Genomic DNA, 15,744 nt, shown 5'->3' with positions numbered 1-15,744 from the left:
AAAAAAAAAATGGTATCTAGACAGCTGCTATTATTTAGGCCACTGACAAATGTGAAGGTACGATGGGGTCTGATGCACAATCCCAACAGTTGCACCTCTTGCATGGCAGAAGGTATGACTGAGATCAAGCATCAGATCCCATAACACCATACTGTGGGTGCAGGACGAACCTGGGGTCATGATCCTGGGCTCCCCATGCACCAGTGAGTCTCGCTGCTCTGGCGCAGATAAAAGCTCCCAGCCACCAGAGTACATGGTGCCCCTCCACAGCGGGGAGCTCTGAACACTGATGGGGATCTCAGCTGGGGGAGCTCAAGGTGATCCCCCATCTAGGACCCCGGATCAACTAACCAATGCTCCCAGCCTCCAGGCCATGTGGAAGTGTGCTCTGGAGGATGGGAGCACCGGCCACATGTTCAATTAAAGGCATGACAGGAACCAGAGACAAAGTTTTTAAATATATTTTTGTAATAACTTATTCCTGGTTTTATCGCACCATCAATTTAATGAATGTGTGGCCAGGTCACTATTTAAGATCTGTGCACCCATTTGGCCTCACGGAGCGTGCACCCAGTGATGGCCACAGGGTGTGTTCTGGCGGCCTTGACGTTGGGTCATGTTCACCCTGAAGGAGGCCCCAGTACTTCCTGCCACGACTTGGTCTTTTCCTTCAGTGCTGAGGCTCCTTCTCATCGCTCCATGAGAACCAGGAGCTGCCCTTAGTGGGCGTTCTTGGGGCTCCACCTCCCCTTTACCCTGGTCATGTGCCAACCCTCAGGATGGCCAGATGTTGGATCACCGGATCGCCCTTCTGATGTCTTCCCCTGGCTCCTTTTCTCCTCACCCATCACCCGGCCTCTTTCTGTGCGAGACTACCATGGGACGTCAGACTGTCCTAGCCAAAGCACCGGATCTTCCTTCCCTATAATGTTACCTCCTGTGCTGCTCTAGCTCTTCCTGGCCTGTGGAGGTTGCCCTTGGCCCCTTTCCCTTCATCAGGGCCCTGCAAAAACTCAAAACAGTTTAAGAAGAAAGAAAAAGGAACAGTTGGGGTGCGAGGCCTCAACCTGACCCACTCGCAGGTCTGGCATCTGCGGCTCCAAGGTTCCTCGACACTGTCCTCCTTGGCTCAGCTGCACTGCTGGGCCAGCATAATGCCCCCTTCAATAAATCCTGGATCCCTCCATCGGGTCCCTGTCAGTCTCCTTCCTGAGCTGTCGACACAGCCTGTGTGCAGCCCAGAGAGCAGCCTCACTTTCTGGTCCCTGCTCACTCCATTTCCCCACTGCCACCTTTTAAATCAGCTGGGCAGTGATTTTTGATGATGATACCATCGGCCGGTGCCATTCCCAGCCAGCAATAAAAGCAGCTAATGAACCACATGGTGGTTCATCTTGGCGTAGCCCATCCAGCTCTGTTTTTCCTAAAAAAGTAAGTACGTCCTGCCTTCAGGGCTTTTCTCTTTCTTCTTTAGGTGGGTCAGTCCTGCCTCAGGTCCTGCCATGGGAGGGTGCTTCAGGGCCTCCGCTTGTCTCTCCCTGGAACAATGCGATTAACCAGTGTGGAAAAGACTTACCAGAGGAGACGGGGAGCCAGCAGGATGCCGTGCCAAAAGCCAAACACAGCAAAAGTGAAATTGCGGCACACAGAGCCACCGTGGCAGAAAAATCAAAAGGAAAAAACAATGGCCGAGCAGCAAGGAGCCGGGAATGGCTCCCGCATCTGCATTGGCATGCTTATAAGAGCATGCCAGGGCTGACTGATCGGCCAGACATCCGGGGCCAGGATAAAAGACCCAACGGAAAACAGGCCAGGGGGACCAGAAGTGGAGTCCCCAACTGGCCTGGAGGGGCCAGAACTTGTGAGCTGTCCCACCAAGGGGACCTGGTGGATACCCCAGGAAGGGGTCACCACGAGAACGCAGGTCCAGAGAGGGCCCAAGGATCTAATTACAGGGTCGACGTGGACTGAAGGCAGCACCAGTGTTGACTGGAGCCTGGCAGGACCCAGCAGCAGCAGGATCTGGGCATGACTGCCAGCAGACAGATACCAAACCCGGGGGACTTAACAGTGTCAAAGCCGGACACCACATAGGGAGAGAGAAAGGCGGGGAACATAAGAGATGCTCAGCATAGAAAAGTCATCACTAGCCTGCGGCCATAAGATTCTGAAAGACCAAGTGTCATGAAGAATCAGAACATTAACCTCGATGACACAAGTGACAACGGTGTGGTTGGCATTAGGCAGGGTATAGGCAGAGCCCCACAAAGGAGGAACAGCGGGAACAACCAAGGGAAGGTACCCGGGGAGGTGAGAACAAACATTGTCCTCCCGATCATAATCAAAGACTTGGCAGGAAAGGTCCCTGGGGAACCGACCTAAAGTCATCCCAATAATCAAGTTGCTCAGCCTGAAGAGCCATGGTGAGAAGAACCTACACACATGATGCTTGTGGGGAAAGACACCGGAGATTCACAGCCAGTTAATCACATCTTAAGTGTAACATGCATCAGTGGCCCTAGATTAATACTATGTCTCAGCCATTTCCAATTATCTAGTAATCAAATATCTAGTACAGGTTTTAATCTGAAAACTTCTATCACCAGAGAAGTTCCCATGAGAGGAAGCAAACACTGGACGCTGTAGGTATGATAAAATGTTAATATTTCAGTATTTCTAAATTCCAAGAACTTACATTTATCGTTATTATCATTTCCAAATTGAGTAACTTATCTTGTTCCATTTTAGTATTCTGGCTTATCTTCCTCCTCTATATGGACTTTGAAGAAGCTTTGCTCCTGATACTTCTGTCTACAGCCCAGAAGTACTTCACCATCCTTGGCCTAATTATTATAACCCTTCTCTACAATAATAAAGCAACAGTTCCCCTGGTATTCTGGACTATCATGACATCTTTTGCCACAGTAGAGACAGCAAAAACTACTCTTACTAAAAGCAAAAATAGTCACCACTCAGACTAGTGCCACATAGATACATGGCTTGCAAAATTTACTCAACCACAGACAGAAGACAAAAACAAAAAGGTATCTCCTGGCTACAAGCCATGTTGGTCTAAGAAAGAGAGATATACAAAGCTCTTGGGTCAGAGTCAATACCTTTTATAATACCACCTAAACAATAGTAAAAGAAAAAAAAATTGGCTACTATTTAGTTGATCTAATAAAAGGCACCTCCTGCTCACTCTCACCTCTTTCACTTATTTGTTATGCCTACTTATTTTGCCTAAAACTTAGACTATAAAATCTTCAGAGTAGCTGCTGAAGTTAGCACCACATGTAATTGTTTTACTGTGATATCATTTAGACCCTGTCCCCCACTGTTCCAATCACTGTAAAAACAAACAAGAGCCCCTGAAAATCTACAGGGTGCAACACAATAAACACAATGACACCTTTATCCTTTGCAACCTCCAGGTGTTGTAACAACACAGAAAGGGAACACCCAAGATCATCACAGAAGATTATCTGTATATACAGTAAAAGCTGTATTAACAGGCATTTTACTAACCCGTATACTTTATTAACAGGAATTTCCAATATCCCCAACACAAATCCTCACTTTAGCAACTGGAACCTTTGCCGAAGCTATCAGGTATTTCCACTATGCGGCACTGTCTTCCATATAACTCACAAATCACCAGAATTTTTTGGTAACTGGCACCACCTACCCCAATCATGCCGGATAACAAAACGTTTACTGTGTATAAAAGGATTTAGAATTTTGAGGTATGGAAGTATTACCAATATTAGAGACTGGTCATCTGAGGTTCCTACTGGACCTCAATACTTTATAGATTAAGTCTCAAGTATTTGTACCAAAAAAATCAGACCTAATAAGCAGACACGCAAGACCTTTACACTTCACTTACTTACTTTACAGCCACAAAACCACAGAAGTTATCAACCACATTATAACAGACCCTGGAGTCAGTGAAAAATCTTTCAAATATTGTCAGGCTGTTATAAAAGAACAAATTTATTTCAACAGTACGAAGCCAAATGCCATTACATTCAATACTCACTAACTTAAAGCAATGTAGGACTTAAACATATTCATGAATTACATTTAGATTAGACCATCTAATCAGTTTTTCATTTTTATAAGGAAAAATGAAATCTCATTACACTTCTCCTGAGAATGACAAAGCTGGATGTATGCTCTAATCTTGTTTTCAGAATCACTACAATGTACCTGCAATACACTAGCTACTCTACATAGTGCAATACTTCACCAAAAAAGCAGTTATGCTAAAAACAAAAGGTCTTATAAACTTGCTTCTAAAGGACTTTCTGGAGTTAAGAAAGTGAGAAAATTTCACAAGTTTAAATAGGCTATATAAAACACACTTTAAAAGAAAATTCCTTTAAATGTAATAGGCAATGGCAACTTTATACCACAGGTTAAGAGTTAAGAAGTTAGTCTTCCACATTTAAAAAAAAAAAAAATCTTCACTTTTGAAGAATGTATTATGGAAATAACATAAGAACGACTAAGTTTTTAAACAGGGACTCTTCTGGTTTTTAGCACATATGGTAGCTCAAATATGTACATAAAATGATACTGCATGTATACAAAATTATACCAAGAAGCTCCTATCCTATTTCCATTTTGTAGCTGTCCAAATAAAGACAGCTGTCTGCAAGCCAAGCAGCTCTGCTCATTTTCTCATTTGCAGGAATGAGCCAGGAGGGAATCTTTACAGCAGGAAGATGCACCTGCATATCACCTTTCCTGGCATCCCCAGTGCTAGGTTTAATCTATGAATCCACCCTAGAAACAGATGGAATCAATTGGCCACGACCCCATACAGTCATCTTTTCAAAGATAGAAAAGTGGAAATTTGAGAACCTATAGCTTCAGAATTTTTTATACTTAATCTTAAGATTAGAAGACAGGTATGCCAACCTTTTTATAACAGAAAATAACACCATTTTAAAATATGGGAATCAACACAGTACACTGGAAAAAGAAAAAGAACTTGACATATAAAATAAAAGAAACTGGCTTCTTAGAGGAAACTAAATTTCCTTTCTCTTGCTCCTCAGGTCATCGCAATCTAATTACAAAAGCAGTAAAAAGTACTTAACTACCTACAGTAGACATATCATTCATTTCTCTCTTTTTGTGGTCCTGGTAGCCACACTAATAGTTGAAAAATAATATTTTTGCGTTTGCACGCACACACAGATGCATGCGCCTGAATATTAACTGACTGACCGAGCAAGGGGACACTTGATAAATATCAGGGAAGCATTTGGCCAATTTCTGCTCAAGAAGCACCTCTTTTCTTTGGGCACTAATAAAAATATTGTCAATGAGAAAAGGTTAAAACAAAACCAAACCAAACAAAAAAACAGCTTGAAAAACAGCAGGAAATAATCCATCTGAAAGAAAAAAAAAATTCTCTGAAATAACAAAATGTAACCTGCAATGCTGAAAAAATACAAAAGGATCTGTTGCAGGGGTGTAGGTTTTAGCTGTGTTGATCTAAGGACATAGAAGAGTTTTTAAACCCGAAAGCTTGCTAAAAACTGTATTTCCAACTATTTAAGTCAGTCTAATAAAAGATATCAGATTCACCGAAAGAACCTTGTCTGCCAAAGGATCTGTTGGACATTTTGAAAATCATCCTTCTAAAATAAAACTTTAAAGTCCCCCCTACAAGTATTAAAGAAAATTTCTGTAATTCTGATTTATGAGCTCAAAACTAGTGCTTCCAAGCTACATTTTATAATCAATATGCTAGTATGAGACAATTTGGAGAAAAAAAACAAAAACTCTTCAACAGACATAGTAACGATATTCATGTAAGGATCTCCTGTGAAAACCTGTAAGATGACTCACTCTTACTATACTTTTCACAGCAAAGAGTCAACATACTCCAGGACAAATTATTTTAAGCATCAAAACCAAGCTCTCATACCCAGCGGCTAATTTTATTTAATTTCAACATTTATCACATACAAAATGATGTAATCCCAAGGAAAATGCTAGAACTAAATTACTTTCTGGTGGAATGAATTATAGTAGGACTACAAAAATGAAAGATTTCAAAAAACTAAGTGCTTGCTTCCACATGCATTTTTGCATTAGTTTTGGTATTTCACAAGAACTATGACTATGAAGATTGAGTTTAGAGGCAAGATGAAACCATCAAGATGATTTTAATCTATTTTTTATCCAAAAATTACTAAGTATTTCTAAAAAAGCTTACATGTTAGGTATAAGTAGTTATACAACTGCCTATAATGCAACATTTGTTCTGTATTCCTGAGGATGCTACATTTGCAAACCTGACTTTTAAAGAAGGGATTATTTCCCCTCAAACAGGTATTAAGTATACTATAAAAACAGATGTCTGTATCTTAAAGTCTGCTGTCTTTATATTCCTATTTCCCATATTTTTTTTAATCTCCTATATATTACTGAAATTTAACACACACTGAATTTTTAAAGGTCAAAAACTATAATCAATCTCTAATCAAAATGACGACTTTTTTCAACAAACTGCGAATTCTGCATTTGTTAATATGCTGTCAGAAAAGGATAAGCCAGTGCTCTAGGTACTAGCCTAACTCATGGAGGACAAGGGCCTAATTCCCCTTGGGAAAATGTCAGTCACTCTGTTTCCTCCTCTTTAAAATGGAGATAGCAATGAGTTCAGAAGCTAGCTAGATAGATAGCATTATAAAAATGTTGTATTTCTTTAGGTGTATTTGTATTATGCTGCTGTCCAAAAGAATCCTTTCCCCTGCTTCAATTATAGTTTAGCTTAGGTATACAGGATATTGGGGGTTTAACTGATTTAAAGCCTGTTTTGAATTTTCCAGAATGCAGAACTCTTTCCAAGAAGACATAAAAATGCCTTACTTTGCAAAAAAATAAAACCACAGACAGAGGTATTTAACAGAGGCAACTACAGCGGCCTACAGCTGTTTAAAAAAAAAAAAAAAAAAACCCAAAAAACCCAAACAACCAAACCACCATGCTTTACAAGAAGCAGCAGCACTTTAGTTCAACTTGGCTCTGCAGCACCTGTATAGATTGGGTGCTTCAGTGGGGCTCTTTGGTGCTTTTATCTAATAGCTGATTGAATCAGCAGTTAGATAAAAGTGCCACAAAAGCCCCACTAAGGCATACGATCTATACAGACATTGGGCAAGCCAGGTCAAACTAATGCGATGCCTCTTCTGGCTTGTGCTAGGCTTGACGCAGGAGTGCACCAAGTTTAATGTAAAGCATCATTTGGTTTTGTTTTTTTAACGTCTGTAAGCAGCCAAAAGTTAGAGGAACAGGAGCTCAGATTCAGTAGCATTGAATTTCTTCCAAATGAAGGCTTTTTACCCTTGTCCTGGTAAGTGAGGTTGCAGTTTAAAAACTCTCATTAGACAGTTTTCAGTGTTACAAATCTGCGGTAGGAAAGATCTTAAATCTTGCTGTCAGCAGAGAAGAGCACCAGCAGAAAAATGGTGAGTTTAGTTCTGTTATATCAAAGACAACATACTCCCTAAACAAGTTTTGTATCTGTCATAGCAATTTCCAAATGGACACAGAAAGCCAATAAGCTCTTAGTAAGACAGAAACAGTGCTTCTACTAGTAGGACTCAAGGAGTCTCAGATTTATTTGAAAGTTATACCCCGTTTGTGATTAGGTAACTTGTTATTGTAATAATGGAAGAACTGGATTTTCCATTCTTTTCTCTGTAGTTAAGCAGCTGAAACTGCCTATGCATAAGCTTTTATACACAGAAATCAATAGTCTTAAAAGCTCTGCCCGGGAAACAAGGTGTTATAAATTCCCTCCCACTCTCCACTCCATTTTCACAGAATATGGCAGTAACTTCAGGATCAGTAGAGATGCATTTACTGGATGTAAAAAGGTACTGGGAGACTGAGATGTCTCCCAATACCTTACTGCCTAAATGGCTATTGACAGAAATGGGCAGGCATCAAAATATTTCTTAGTTGAGTATAGAAGATGAAGGAATTAAAACCCTATTTTAAATTACTACGTTATGTTTGAGATCTGAATGAGACTTTTCTTCACGCTCTATCTTATCTTCTCAGGGGATTCTCAATAGACTCTAAGTCTGGCAGCCATACGTAAGCAATTAAAACATGTAATATAATAATTCTCTAAAATAAAAGAATTGGCATTTCTACTTCCAAGGATTTCAGTATTACATATTACAAAGACAAACTCAGTAGGCTCATCTACATGTGCCCGTATAGCACCGTTGTTACTACACCATCATTTAGTACTTCCTTTTGGAAGTACTAAAAAAGAAGTACTAAATGACGGTGCGGTAACAGTCCACACTGTGTGGTACACGGCTTTTTTTAGCCACTACGTTGCTGTAGTAACACACTATACTGACGGAGAGCATCATTATGGCAATGTAGCTGTGGCATCAGAGTTTTCACCCACCAATGCTACCCAGTATGCACCACTATGGAACAGGATCAGATAAACTCCTTGGTATCAAATAGTTCTTCTTAAAGTAAGAATGGAGAGGAAAAAAAAGTTTGCTACTACTATTGTCTATTTAGGTGAAAAGGAGTTAAGTAAATTGAAGTGCTCTTCTCCCCAGGAGACTTATCGTATGTACTAAAAAACTTTTATAAGGAAGGAGAAAGTCAAAGATTCTTAATTATTTGCTTTGTAGTCAAATTTACACTTTGTAAAAACTCAAAAACAGGAACTAAATTTTAGCATCAAATCTTGTTTTCTCAAAAGAATACATAGTACAGAAACTGACATGCAGTGGATGTATTCTTACCAAGCTTCAGGCAGCAAAAAGGAATACACATGCGGTGAGGTCGTCTCTGGAAAATTAGAGAGAATTGCCAGCCGATGTTGAAGCAAATCTGATCCATGGTATGTGAACAAAATCTCCAGGGCTCTCACATTGCTTTCCTAAACAGCAAATCATCAAATATTCTGTTTTATATTATGAAACACAGCCCAAGACTGATGTTGCTTAATAAGTACAAATGTTCAGAAAATACTGAAATTCTGATTTCACTATGCATTTTTAAAGAAGGTGTGTGTAGGGAAATTGAAAGGTTTTCAATCGTCTGAAAGCTTGACAGAGTAGAGCAAAAAAAAAAAATTGCATTTTGCAATGAAACAAAGATAACCAGAAATAATCAATACCATATATTATTTCTATTTAAAAATCTCTCATACCTTTTAACAGGAAAAAAAAAATATATGTCATAAATCTTGTGCATTGCTCTATACGGTACTGGGAATAATTATTGTAACAAAAATGGAACAATTTAAAATTTTCAATAAAATAATTATCAATACCCGAGCATAAGTTCTTGCAGAGAGCACAATATTCTGGTTGCGGAATTTCTTGAAGAATTCAGCATCATATCTCTGCTCAGCTGCATGAGGTCCTCGCAGAATTTCCTTTAAAGAAAGGAAGTTTTAATGAAAAGTAATCTGAAAAAAGGATAAAATGTAATATTGAAATTGTTGCATTTTCAGGCAACTGAACAACTATATTAGCCAAAACTATTAATTGTTGTTAATTTCCCCCCAATTCATCCCTCCCAACTGGAAAAAAAAATTGATGTTTATTATTCATAAAGTCCCCACTAAAGTAAATTTTGGAAATAAAGAGATTTGATACAGAAAAGTCAGCATAACTTGCTAACGATGGGAGTGTGGGGACTGTGGCTAGATTATGTTCTAGCTACTCTGAACCCAGGTAGCAACATGATAAGGAATGCGATACTGCTGTGCAAGTGCATAGGAAGTAGATGAGGCCTTGTCTCCATTGCAAATATTCTCAGAAATGCAAATACACTCAAGGAGTGTCCGTTCATCTCAGTCTAGAACAGCACACTCATTCATTCACTCAAAGAAGCCAGGGAACCAAGGGAGAGTTTTATGAGAAAAGTGATAAGCAGTTTGGGTTGCTCAAGAGGTAGCTATAAAATTCCTACCCCTAAAACAGAGCTAATAAACAATTCATAGTTGAGCCCTATGAAATCCTAGCATAATGAAATATTTTTCAGAATTCAACACTGCAACCTTGCAAATGTCAAAAGACTAAATGCAAACAAAATCTCAGGGAGGTTTTTGCTGAATACCTTCTAGGTTATATTCACTGAATAGGGGTAATAAAAATATTTTCTTTTACAAGAAAAGAATTTAAAACTGTTTCTGAACTAAGCACCCTCCAAGATTAGTTACAAATGAACTGCAACTCAATTCAGTCTTAGTCCTTGCAGTTCACATTTTGAAGATCACACTCCCATCAGAAATGTCAAGAAACATTTAGCGTGTAATGATATACTTCAAAATGGATGATTTCTCTATGGAAGTTACTTACTGGATCCAGTCTTGTATTTCAACCTAAGCAAGGTCTGTTCCTGTTTTACAAAAATGCCCCAACCACCAGGCTCTGGGCTAGGCATGGCTGAGAGCATTGGTAACATGCAAGTATACAGAGCTTCAGGCAGTTTTGACAGTATTTCATGAAAAAAAATGTTCTGAGAGTTACATGGCATATCTGCAGATGTAACTAAGCATCTACTGACTTTAGCAACTACACTCTGGTGAAGGGGAAATGTGCTTTTTTTCCAAGTTGTCTTCAAATATTTTAACTCTGTTTCATGCCTGTCAAATGTTCATATTTAAAAAAAAAAATCAAGATAAATTACCTTTTGCTCCACAAAAGGTTTCTGGCCTACCTGAGCTCGCCTTTAAGAACACCCACATTATGGTTTGACAGGTATACTCCACTCAAACCCCACACTTAACACTGTCCCGAAGCAGGTCACACCCAGCATACGCTGGGCACTTGAGCCCCAAGTGAGATGCCCCTGGGACTTGTCCCCCCCCACAGCCAGATGATATGGCCCTGCATGCTAGATCACTGGAACACAGCTAGATCCAGTTTGCAAAGTTGGGCTGGTGTACATACCTGCCCCCCGCCACTCACTTAGCCTCAGAGCGGGAAGGCTGAGCATCTCTGGCCTAACCAAAGCTATATAAAGCTGAGCTCTCAAAATAATTGTTTCCCTAGACTATTACTTTGTTTTGTAGTGGGTTTTGTGGTCAAACAGGGAAGGTTGACACTGGGTCTGCATATACATAAAAGAATTATAAATTGAAAATACAGCCTGGGGGGTTACTTTGAACTACCACGGAGAAGCAACAACTATAGAAAGAGCATCCAGTGATCCCCTGTCACCTGAAGATGAATAGGTCATTCAGCTAAAGGAACTGGTGGCCAATGAATGTAATCAATCATTCAGTTAACTCATTTTAGTTATCCAGATCCCATAGTTGCTCTGTTAATAAATTCTCTGCTTTAAAATATAGGCTGTACTATTGTCTCTCTCCAAGCTGAAAAGGTCTAACTTAAATCCCAAATGAGGAAAACAGCTCAGCTGTTTGCTGTAGCTTTTATTTTAAAAGGGCACTGCTTTTCTGATCAGCTGAAGCTCATTAGCATTCTCAGGGAAGTGGTACCTTTTCAAATAAAAGCTAGAGCACTTCAGCAGTCTTTCACAACCCTGTATAGCCCTGATCAGTTTGTAAACCTTAATCTTCATGAGGGGGAAGAAGGGAGGAGGATAGGAGGGGTATGAAATTAAAACTACTCTATAAGATTATCTGCCCATCTCCTTACCTCATATGTTGCAAGTCGATCTAAATACATTAATAATTTCAGCCTGCTGCGACAAAGCTCTTTTTGTTCCAACGTTAGCCTGTTTGGTGAGAGAAAAGAGAGGCGGGGAGAGATTTTCTGTTTTAAGGTTGCTGCAGCAGATATACTTTCAAAAGTGGATTTCTATGAAAGACAAAGCAACAAGATGAAGATAAAAAGACAAACTGTCTCTGTATATTGGAAGCTCAATGAGAAATTCAATAACCTGGAGACTTTCACAGTATCATGCTGATTAAATATTTAAGCTGTTACCCAATTAGAAGTAAAGAGAAGAAAAATAATTATGCCCTTGGGAATGAGACTATATAAAAATAAATTTAAGTAAAATTGGCCTGACGTTTCATTTACTTTGAGAAGTTCACTGATAGAAGCAGTTCTTGCCGCTTCCTGGCCTCCTTTTCCATTCTACTGTCTGCTTCATCAGGCGACATAAAATCTTCATAGGGGACTTCATCAATGTCCACCTCCCCCGGTAAGATAAATCTGACAGAAAGAACCAAAATCAATGCTAAAGAGATATAAAGAGCAAGCTATCCAGCCAACAACAAGTTTTACACAGCTTTCTGTCTGCATCTTTTGTATCAGAATTGATTTTTACTGAAAATGGTAAACAGAATTATTTGAAGAATAGTATTATACTTGTGAGCTTTACTGAAGTAGCCTGAGTATTTGAAAAAGGAAAGGCATAATTCTACACAAAACAGGCTTGTCATCCATTAAGTTTACAAGTCTATAGGCAGGAGAGTTCCTAACGCTACTCCTGCACCATACATGGCTGTAAATGGCAAGGGCATACAGCCCCATGTCTTGATGTATACCAAAGTCAAATGATACAGTATGAGTGACCTGCTTTAGAATATTTTCCTCCCAAATACAAAATATGAAAATGGTCTCTTTTGTTTCCTTGGAATTTTTTTTAACCTACCCACTTTAAGAATGAAAGCAGATATTGAAAAAAGATTGTAAAATGTCAACCTATAGTTTAAACCAATCTAAGGGCATCCAATTCCAAGTGGAGGATGAATTTTAAAAAAGATAAAATTGATACTGGTTTTATACTAAGCCCTTCACACCACCACACTCCATGTCCAAGGTCACAATTTTCTTTATTTCAGGAATAGTTAGAGTTGTTTTAAAGAGGACATATTTTAAAGATCATATGTCCTGCTGAGGTTTCATTTGAGAGTTGACCAACAACTTTGCTGAATTAATTTCAGAGCACAGAAACAAGACACAACAACAAACCTGCCACCATCTTCTCCTTTCCCTATAGCTATAAGGGCCTCCAAGTCTGTGCCTTTTAAACCATATTGAAGCAATTCTTTTGCAGCATCCACATTCTCAGGAACTCTTTCCAGACATTCATGAAGAACCCAAGACCGCTTCTTTATTTTACTCTAGTAAAACATAAGAGATAATGCAAGTCTCTCATTACATGTTTCAACCTACTAAAAGACACTGAACACACGCAGTACATTTTTTTTCTCAACATTGTCTTCCATTTTAAAATTTTGTCAATTCGCTCTAGCATGACATGAATTTACAAGAGTGAATCAATAAAATAACAAAAAAAGTATTTTGAAAATTACAATATTGTTTAGTTTTACAATGTTTTGTTAATTTATCAGTATGTGTGCAGGAATGTTTTTGGTTAACTTAGGTTAGTAAGTCCTCTGTATGGCATTCTGCTAATAAATCTATGCTGACCAGCTAAGAGAAGCTATTTGAATGATCAAGTTTCTAAGTCTGTAACAACTGCTGTTGAGAGCAAGACAGATTAACCCCTAAACACAATAAAAGTAACACTTCACTTTTAATTTAAGGATTACAAAGCACTATGAAAGAGCAAAATGATTTTCCTCTGTGTATAAAGATGTAAAGGACACAGATCTGTAATGATTTAACAAATACTGTTCAGCAACATAGTTTCAGAAGTAGGTCCATAATTCCTACCCCTCAGTGTGGCTGAAAACCTCCTCACTCTATATGAACATGCAGTACACAAAGTTTGGAATAATCATAAAACCACGTTCAAAAGCTATTCCTCCTTAATATAAACTGTGGGTGTGGATGCATACAAATTAACCATTCGAAAATTTGACTGATCAGCAGGGATGTTTTCCATTCCCTGCAGAAAAATAATGCAGAAAAGCCACAGTTTTTTCCTTTGGAAGTGGGAAACTGTGGATTTCCCCTTGCAGGCTGGCAGCATTCAAGGAGCTGAGTGTTCAACCAGCCTGCAAGGATCTGGTTGGGGCGAGAGACGTGGGGCAGAAAATTTTCCAGGGATTTATTTTTCCGTGGGAAATTTTCCATTACTAAAAATGCATGGTTTCATAAAAAGGCAATCAGGACTCATAGTAGAGATGATACGTTTTATTAAACCAACAAGATTTTTGCAAAAAAAAATTCTTCAATTGCAAGTTTTCAGGCACAAACACCCTTCCTCAGGCATTGGAGAAAAGATTGTAAAAGAGCTGCTTGTTTCATAAAAGTCATTAGTAACAATAAATGGATGTCAATATTATAATTAGGTAAGTTTGACAGTTTCAAAGCTGTAATTAATGTTTTTCAAGTGATTATCCCTAGGAAGTGTGAGAAAGAATACATATATGTTTTATTGATTTGTAAACAGGAGAGTAAGTACACTCACATAATAATCCAAACCAAAAATCAAGTTATGAATTCACCTAATTGGCTGTGCATTTCAAATAAAAACCAAAGCTAAAATTCTCTCAAACTGCAAGTGAAAGCAAAAGCAAAATTAAAACTGTCATTAATTTTTGTTTCACTTTTAGTTCAGCAAACACACAGAGCAGCGTCTCATTTCTTTTCTTGAGTTGGGGAAGTTGAAAGTGTTTGCATAAGATCTGTTTTTTAGTGCTTTTGATTTGAAGTAGTCATAAGCATGCCTAATCAGAAAAAAAAACAACCTAGTGTGTGGCATCATTATAGTGAAGTTCAAGCCACTGAAGGAAGGAAGAAAGTTGGTAGATGTAAATACTGTGGGCAGGAGTATGCTAACACTGCAACAAGAATGAAGAAACATTTAATAACATGTAGAAACTGTCCTGAAAGAGTACAGGAGTTTCAATGAGGTAAGGAGACTAGTCAGGGAGGCACTGAGGTCCTGGAGGGGAGGGGAGTTGGGAGTCCAAGGAGAGTGGTAATTCCTTAAGGAGATGATCCTCAAAGTCCAGAAGATGACAATCCCAAACGCAGATGAAAGGGGCAAGAGCACTCAAAAGCCCCTATGGCTTACCAAAAGCAGACCTCTTTATCCAATTCTTCACCTCCATTTTCTTGTGCAGGGACCGGGACTTCCCCACCGTGATGCAAGACGGACTTGAGGGGAATGTCTCCAGACCTCAGGTTGGGGAGGACCGAGTTAGAGAGCTTCTGGAGGGGCTGGATATGTTCAAATCAGCAGGTCCAGATGCTCTCCACCACAGGGTGTTGAGGGAGCTAGCAGGGGTTATTGCAGGGCCTTTGGCATGGCTTTACGAGCGCTCGTGGTGCTCGGGCCAGGTGCCAGATGATTGGAAGATAGCCAATGTGGTCCCCATCTTTAAAAAAGGGAGGAGGGAGGACCTGGGCAACTATAGGCCCGTCAGTCTTAACCTCAATCCTAAGGAAACTCTTTGAGAAGATCATCAAGCAGCACATCTGCGATGGGCCGGCTTCAGGGATGATGCTCAAGAGCAACCAGCATGGTTTCATTAGGGGCAGGTCATGTCAGACCGACCCGACTGCTTTTTATGATCAGGTCGCAAAAGCACTGGATGCAGGTGTTGCTATGGATGTAGTCTTTCTGTACTTCAGCAAGGCCTTTGACACTGTCTCCCACCCCATCCTCATTAAAAAGATAGGCGACTGTGGCACTGATGCCTACACAGTCAGATGGATTGCAGATTGGCTGAAGGGTCATACTCAGAAGGTGGCGGTGGATGGGTCATATTCGACCTGGGGAGAAGGGGGCAGCGGAGTCCCCCAGGGTTCGGTCCTTGGGCCCACGCTGTTCAATCTCTTTATC

The 15,744-nt window shown here is 39.7% G+C and overlaps 1 protein-coding gene across 1 annotated transcript in view; it reads right to left on the bottom strand.

Moving 5' to 3' along the window:
• NBAS (neuroblastoma amplified sequence) overlaps positions 1 to 15,744 on the bottom strand; it is a 364,123-nt gene that overhangs the window by 265,939 nt on the left and 82,440 nt on the right. Inside the window, exons 17-21 of the mRNA XM_019538135.1 lie at positions 12,957 to 13,108; positions 12,060 to 12,194; positions 11,673 to 11,751; positions 9,335 to 9,439; positions 8,802 to 8,938 (exon numbers count right to left, since the gene is read on the bottom strand). Of these exons, the coding sequence (XP_019393680.1) occupies positions 8,802 to 8,938; positions 9,335 to 9,439; positions 11,673 to 11,751; positions 12,060 to 12,194; positions 12,957 to 13,108 (608 nt within the window). The remainder of the gene's footprint in view (positions 1 to 8,801; positions 8,939 to 9,334; positions 9,440 to 11,672; positions 11,752 to 12,059; positions 12,195 to 12,956; positions 13,109 to 15,744) is intronic.

This window comes from Crocodylus porosus, unplaced genomic scaffold (genome assembly GCF_001723895.1).
Source record: "Crocodylus porosus isolate Cpor-Errol unplaced genomic scaffold, CroPor_comp1, whole genome shotgun sequence".
NCBI lineage: Eukaryota > Metazoa > Chordata > Crocodylia > Crocodylidae > Crocodylus > Crocodylus porosus.
This window is presented reverse-complemented; position numbering and strand designations above follow the sequence as displayed.